Source organism: Orycteropus afer, unplaced genomic scaffold, assembly GCF_000298275.1.
Source record: "Orycteropus afer afer isolate SDZICR_OR568_19922 unplaced genomic scaffold, OryAfe1.0 scaffold00227, whole genome shotgun sequence".
Taxonomy (NCBI): Eukaryota; Metazoa; Chordata; class Mammalia; order Tubulidentata; family Orycteropodidae; genus Orycteropus; species Orycteropus afer.
Window position 1 is genome coordinate 4510961 of NW_006921814.1, and position 8010 is coordinate 4518970.

The following is an 8010-nucleotide window of genomic DNA, read 5'->3' on the forward strand; positions in this document are numbered from 1 at the left end:
TGACTCGATTTTGACTTACTGCAACCCTATATGGGAGTTCTGGCGGTGTAGTTCCCAAGGCATGTGATTGCTAACCAGAGGGTTGACGGTTCAAATACACCAGCCATTCCTTGGAAGGAAGATGGGACAATCTACTTCTATAGTGATACTGCCTCAGAAACCCAAGGAGGGGTCACTATGAGTCAAAATCAACTCAACGGCAGTGACATCACAAACCCTATATAACAGAGAAGAACTGCTCTATAGGGTTTCTTAGGTATGAAAACTAAAAAACCCATTGCCATCAAGTCAATTCTGACTCATAGCAACCCCCTTTAGGTTTCTGAAGCAGTAAATCTTTACAGAAGTAGATTGTTCAGTCCTCCTTCCGTTGGCTGTCTGGTGAGTTTGAACCACCAACCTTCTGCTTAGCAGTCAAATGCCCTGGGCACTATGCCACCAGAGCTCCTATTCTTAGGTACAGGGTCAGAAAAAAAGAAGATCCTCAATGAGATGGATTGACACGGCGGCTGCAACAGTGGGAATGGACTCAAGCATAGAAACGATTGTGGGAACGGTGCAGGAGTGAATAGCGTTTCATTCTGTTTTACAAAAGATCACTGTAAGTAGGAACTGACTCTGTGGCACCTAACAACAGTAATCTTCATGGGGCAGATTGCCAAGTCTTTTCTCCCTCAGATCTGGTGGGCTCAAATCACCAACCTTTAAGTTAACAGCCAAGTATTTAACCATTGTGCCAAGTAGAATCCTTCCATCCACATTAAATGGGTCTTTAACTCAGGTTCACAAGGATTGTGTCATACACAATTTTTTTTGGTGTGGGGGGTAATTTGCTCAAATGTATATAAAACAATTAATGTAATCATACTGCTGAGGGCTGCAATGTGACACACGCCCAGGAGCCACCATTCGCTCTGACATAGATCATCACTGACAGAAAAAGTTAACCCATTCAAACTAAAAAAAAAAAAAAAAAAAAAAAATCCTGAAAACAGCATGGAAAAAATGAAAAGTTTAATTTCCTACTTAGATTTTGGTTTTTTAGAATTACATTGAATTTTTCCTTTATCTCAACCTAAACTAAAAAAAAAAAAAAAAAAAAAACCTCAAAGATGCATCTGAGCACATACAAACTCAAAGACATCATCTAAGGAAACATTTTGTAAAATCTAGAAGTACCTTATAAAACTTGTAATATACACATGCACGAAAGTTGCCATCAAATACTGACAATCAAATCTGTCCATTATCCCTCCATGTCCAGGAATGGTGTTTGCAAAATCCTTCAAAAACAAACAAACACAAGACATATTAGCAATTTTTTTTTAAAAAAAGTACCAGTTAGAAAATTCTTATCTGTAAATGAACTGGTCAACTTTCTCAGACTCTGTGCTCCAATTCCCTTCTGAGGTTTTTTAGGTCAGATGTGCTGTGGAATGACATTTTTAACAAAGAGGAAAATAAAGGGAACGTTAATTTGTAGACTGCGTTGTTGTCGTCAGGTGCTGTCGAGTTGGTCTGACTCACAGCAACCCTATATACAACAGAACTGAACTTGATGGAACTTTCTTGCCCAGGTTCTCTGTAGGGTTCCTTCTCCTCCTTTTCCCAAGTCTCTGATAAAATGCCACCTCCTCAGAGAGTCCTTCCCTGACAGAATATTCAATCTTAACTTAGTGAAGCCATGTGAGGGAGACTGATACAATAAATCAGACATATGTTGCTTTATGGTAATCTAACTTAAAATAAAACATAGGAATAATTTTAAGTATCTGGAACAGGGATCAGCAAAGTATGGCCCACAGCCTAAATCCAGCCCACCATCTATTTGTAAATAAAGCTTCAGTAGAGAATGGCTATACCCTTCATTGATACATTGTTTATGGGGGCTTTCATGCTATAAGGGCAGAGTTCATAGTTGAGTAGCTGCAACAGACCGTATGTCTGCAAATCCTGATATGCTTACTATCTGAAGATATATTAGGATATATGAAACTTTATGAAAGAGTTTGCACACCCCGATCTAGAATAATGGACAGTTACACAAAGGCCCTCTGGCATGTCTGTTCACGTGAGACAATGGCAAGACACTAAACTGCAGACAACTCATGGCTGGATTTTTTGATGAACACTCGAAGGACCAAGATTCTGCATCTGTCCCAACATTAAGTGACACGTCATTTCCACAAAAGCAAAAGGCTGACATGACACTTTAAATGTATTAACATGAAATGACCGAAAAATAACATGAAAGAATACTCTCAAACCAAGCAGGAAGCATTTCTGTGAGGCTGAAACAAGCAGGAAGCAAAAATTTTTGACCAGGGATTTAAGATGTGAGAACAACAGAGAACCAAATTCTGACTAAATTACATTCTCTAATTATATTCTCTAATAATGTAACAAAGAATTTAAATACACACCTTGATTTTGAAAGCTCTTTTGAATCCACTGGCAAAGAAGCCTCCAAATGGGCCAATTAAAGATGCAAATGATGAAAGAGCAATGCTGTGTATCTGGAAAGGATACATGCTCACTGTTTCCTAAAGAGGAAAAAAAACAGGGTAGGGAAGATAGGAATAACTGCATAAAACTTATATGTAAGCATGCCACCAAATCTAACAATCATAATACCAACAATTGCCACTTTTTTTTTTTATTAATTTCATTATCTTTAAGAATCATAGGGGGAAAATATATCGTAAGCTTTCATTACCATCCTCTAGCTGACCAAGGCCCTCCATTCCCTCTACAATCACATTGACAGCAAGCACACTGAAATCTCAAAGCTGTAGGCTACTTCATAGTTGGTGTAGGAACTTCTGCTTCCACTAGTTGAGTGGTAGGCTCACCAAGAATCAGCTGAGTTAGCTCCTAACTACTACTTTTAACCACTAGCACTTTACTTTTGTAATGATATAATCTGTTGTTGAGAAAAGAATAAAGTTATCAGGGATTTGATTTTACTTGGATCCACAATCAACACACATGGAACCAGCAGTCAAGAAACCAGATGTCATACTGTACTGGACAAGTCTGTCACAAGGGACCTCTATATAGTGCTAAAAACCAAGAATGTCACTTTGGAGACTAAGGTAGGCCTGACCCATGTCATGGTATTTTCAATCACCCCATATGAATGTGAAAGCTAGACAATGAGTAAGGAAGACTGAAGAAAAAATTGATCCCTTTGAATTGTGGTGTTGGCAAAGAAAATGCCACGGACTGCCAGAAGAATGAACAAATTTGTCCTGGAAGAAGTGCACCCAGAATGCACCTCAGAAGCAAGAATGGCAAGACTTCATCTCACCTACTTTGGTCATGCTGTCAGTCCCTGGAGACGATATCGTGCTTGGTAAAGTGGAGGGTCAGAGACAAAGGGGAAGACCCTCCTTCCATGAGGGACTGAGACAGTGGCTGCAGTGATGGGCTCAGGCATAGTGAGGACTGTGAGGATGGTGCCGGGCTGGGCCATGTGTGGTTCTGTTGTGTAACGAGTTACTGTGAATTGGAGCTGACTCAACAGCACCTAACAACACAACAACAAAGACTAAATAGGAAGAGGGAGAGCTGTAAAACAACTTTGTACTCCAATTCCCTCCTGAGGTTTTTTGGGTCAGTTGTGCTATTGAATGATGTTCTTAAAAAAGAGGAAAATAAAAGGAATGTTAATTTGTAAGACTGGGTTGTTATTGTTAGGTGCTGTCGAGTTGGTTCTGACTCATAGCAACCCTATATACAACCAAACTAAAAATGCCCAGTAATGTGCCATCTTCACAATTTTTGCTATGCTTGAGTTCACTGTGGCAGCCACTGTGTCAATACATCTTGTTGAGGGTATTCTCTTTTTTACTGACTGGCATAGTAAGGTTATGTGTCAACCGGCTGGACCCGGTTTTGAGTAGCTGGACAGCTGGACGTAGTTATTCCCCATGATAAGACTGGTAATCAACTCCATGGTGGAATCTATTAGAGCAGATGAATAGCTGCCTTAGGGATGTGGTTTGCTTCCAGTTTATAAGGAGAAACGTTGAGAAAGTTCTCTGCAGCTTTTTGGCGTGCTTGGACCCTACATGTAGCCAAGTCTTCATTCAGTAGCCTGCCAGGCCCTGTCAATCTTGGGACTTTTCTGGACTTGAACTACTATGGCCATCCATGTTGTTTGAAAAGCTTGGGACTGTACCTTTTTACTTGGCAACCTTGGGTTTGCCAACCTCAGCAGCCAGTAGCTGCATGAGTTAAGAAAAGCCTCCAGCTTCAGTGGTCCAGGACCAAGAGGCAGAGCTGAAGCCCAAGGTCAAGGGGCTTTCACCTAGCCCCTAGAACCTGGCACTTTGAACTTGGACTTCTAGCCTCCTAAACAGTAAGAAACTAAATCTCTATTTGTTAAATCTAATCATTTGTGACATATTTCTGTTAGAGCAGCACTAGGTAACCAAAACACTGACCTTCCGCTTTACCAAGCATGATATTCCTCTCCCGAGATTGGTCCCTCCTGATAACATGACCAAAGAATGAGAGACAAAGACTTGCCATCCTCTAAAGGGCATTCTGGCTGTACTTCTTCTAAGACAGATTATTCATTCTTCTGTCAGTCCATGGTATACTCAATATTCTTCAAGAATACCAAAATTCAAGTGCATCGATTTTTCTTCAGTCTTCCTTATTCATTGTCCAGTTTTCACATACTTAAAAGGCAGTAAAAAATATCTTGGCTTGGGTCAGGTACATCTTAGTCTTCAAACTGATGTACTCACTTTTTGACACATTAAAGAGGTCTTTTGCAGCACAGTGCCCAATACATCATTTGATTCCTTGACGGCTACTTCTATGGGCATTGATTGTGGATCCAAGTAAAATGAAATCCTTGACAACTACAATATTTATTCCACTTATCATCATGTTGATTACTGGTCCAGTTGTGAGGATTTCCTTCTTTATGTTGAGGTGTAATCCATATTGAAGGCTGTAGTTTTTGATTATCAGCAAGTCCTTCAAGACCTCTTCACTTTCAACATTTGTTGTGACTGTGTATTTAATTTTATTTAACTTTATATGATGAAATAAGGGAAAAATTGTTCCTTCTTTTAAAACTGAGTTGAATGTTTAGGACAACTTAAAAAGTAAGTCGTTTAAAGACTATCAAAATAAGAATCAGCAAGATGACTGTAAAATCTTTAAGGATCATAATAATTGAGAAAAATCCTGCAGTCAAATTATTGTTTATTCTCAGTTCCTTCTCCACTTTAAATAAACTCAAAGATAAATTACAGATAATGAGTCATTACTGGGGCTCTCAAGAATGATGATAGGGAAAACTAAGTTTGGACCTGTTCTCAAAGTAAAAATCTTGATTGGAAACAAATATTAAAATCAGCAAAAGTTCTCCAGCAGGGAACAGATGGCTTGGATATTGAAAAAAAAAAAAAAATTCTTGGAATCCATTTATTGGACAATTGAGAAGAGAAATGATTTGTTAACTTGCTTCCCTAAGATTATAGATTATAGTTAAAAATAAATTTTTTTGGTACAGGTATGTGCGTGTATCTGATTCTGCACTTTAACAAGCAACCACCAGTCCTGTCACATGGATGAGTAGTGTTCTGCTGGACAGCATTTCACTATCCTTCAGTGTGAGACCTCAAGGATGCCTTTAAATAGCAAAAATGAGTGAAGCAGCAGCTTTCTATACCAGTAAATACCTAAAAGTCAATGAATATTTGAGCTGAAAATTCTAATTAAGTTTCAAATTGAATTCATTCATATCAGTTATACTTGAAACCCTTTTAATTAATTTAATTTGTAATAATCTAAGGCATACTGAGAAGTGTTTTCAATACAAATAATTGTACGATAAATTACGAGTGTCAGTACTTAAACCATTTAAAAAAAACTCACTGGCATCCAACTCATAGCGAGCCCTCCTTCTGAGGCGTTATCTATATGGAAGTAGATTGCCCAATCTTCCTTCTGAGGAGTGGCTATGGGTTTGAACTGCCAGCCTTCTGGTTAGCAGTTAAATGCCTTAGGCACTACGCCACCAGAGCTCCCACTTAAAACATTAAGCAAATAAATTCCAAGTAGACAACTAGTTGGGAATATTAATATTCATTGTATGCTAAAGAGAGTAAAATCAAAGGAGTATAGAAGTCATATGCTACTATTGATGCTAAACAGAAACTAAAATCCTTTCTGCAACATGTTGCTGCTGTCGTTATGTGCTGTCAAGTTGGACCCCGATTCATAGCGACCCCTTCTTGGGTTTCCGAGGCGATATCACTACAGAAGTAGATTGCCCAACCTTCCTTCCTTCTGCAACACAGAGTTAAAAATTCTGCAGACATTGATTTCTTATAAAAATCTGAATCCTATCTTTAAATGAAGGTTAATCTTCAGGAGGTATGGAGGAATTCCTAACCATGTTTATCCTGAACATCTACTCTTACCCGTCTGAATACTGCCTGTAGAAAAGGAGGAAGGGAGTAACTCTGAAGCTGGAAAAGTTCTGAGGGTTCACACTCCGTAACAAAGGAGTTGACGTCGCTTCGGTATTCCACTGGGCAGACAAAGTACTGGTATTTGGATAACACGTAGGCAGCCTGAATAACAAAGCGAGAGATCATAAAACATTGACTAATATATATAAATGTATTACATTATATCTCAGAAAGGCCAGAAATAGAATACAAGAATTTCTTTGCATTAACATCCTGCTATGTATTTTCAAAGTTCGATAGTCATAATTGAAAATATAAAAGTTGAAAAAGAAAACATGAAAGGTCTTTAGAAAGTGAACCGTTTTTGAAATAAATGAGACCATAATCTCTATGTCCCAAAAAAGAGACAGGAGGACAGAGAGGAGTTGGTTTGAACATTTAGACAAGCTCTATAGTAAGATTTTACTTTCTAAAAGCACACATAACTAATCTTAGCAGCAGCTAACAATTTTAAAGGTATGGGAGAACAAAAGACTGAAGTTGATTGCATACAAGCTTATATTCATTTCCTCAGTTGGTAAGTAACCAGTGATTCAAAATTACTAAGAAAATGGAACAAAACAAACCCACCACCTCTAAGGTGGTTCTGACTCATAGTGACCCTATAGGATAGAGCAGAACTGCCCCCTAGGGTTTCCAAGGCTGTCAATCTTCATGGAAGCAGACTGCCACATCATTCTTCCGCAAAGCAGCTGGTGGGTTTGAACCACCAAACTTTCAGTTAGCAGCAGAGCACTTAACCACTGTACCATCAGGGCTGCCTAGTATAAAATAGTACAGAGGAAGAGCACCATTACTCTTTTTAACCATTTTAACCAACTCAGAAAGCATTGACAATTCCTTCCCTGGCCACATCATTGTACTTTTTAGAACTCAATGTCCTCAGAGAGGGAAGGAGAAGATGCATAAAACATCCTATATATTTAAATTTTAGATGATAGCTTATTATTCTTTTTCTTTTTTTCTTTTCCCTGCAGCCATTATTTTGCTTAAGAATGGTTAATAGAAATGCAAATATGACACTGGGAATGGACATTAACTGATTTTACATATTTATGGAGAAGCTCTTTATTTTCTTCCAGTGATACGGCTATTCCCATAGTATTTTCAAATCTGTATGTAATAATACCAAATTCATGAATTATTATTATGAAACACAATAATTTTTCAATTTTTCTTATTTCATATTATACAAACATTGGATGACATTGCATTCCAATTTCTTATTCTATTTATTAATTATTATCTCATTGACATCCTGTTACATAGTCTCTGGAGTAGTTTTATCAAATTCTACTGGAATTTTCACTGAGAATAAATGTATAAATTAAATAGGAGAATTCAAGGGGTCTTCCCTCTAGAAACACGGCACATTTCTAGGTTTGCTTTCTCTCAAAGCTTCTTTTTTTTTTTATTCTTTTTTGATTTGGGTGAAGATTTACAGAGTAAATTCACTTTTCATACAGCAGTTCACATAATATATTTTGTCTCATGTCATTGACCAAAATTTACA

At 37.9% G+C, this 8010-nt stretch overlaps 1 protein-coding gene across 1 annotated transcript in view; it reads right to left on the bottom strand.

The window, feature by feature from the left end:
- Nucleotides 1-8010, bottom strand: part of CDS1 (CDP-diacylglycerol synthase 1) — a 125184-nt gene that overhangs the window by 4901 nt on the left and 112273 nt on the right. The window contains exons 10-12 of the mRNA XM_007948832.2: nt 6447-6599; nt 2424-2543; nt 1180-1283 (exon numbers count right to left, since the gene is read on the bottom strand). Coding sequence (XP_007947023.1) covers nt 1180-1283; nt 2424-2543; nt 6447-6599 — 377 coding nt within the window. The remainder of the gene's footprint in view (nt 1-1179; nt 1284-2423; nt 2544-6446; nt 6600-8010) is intronic.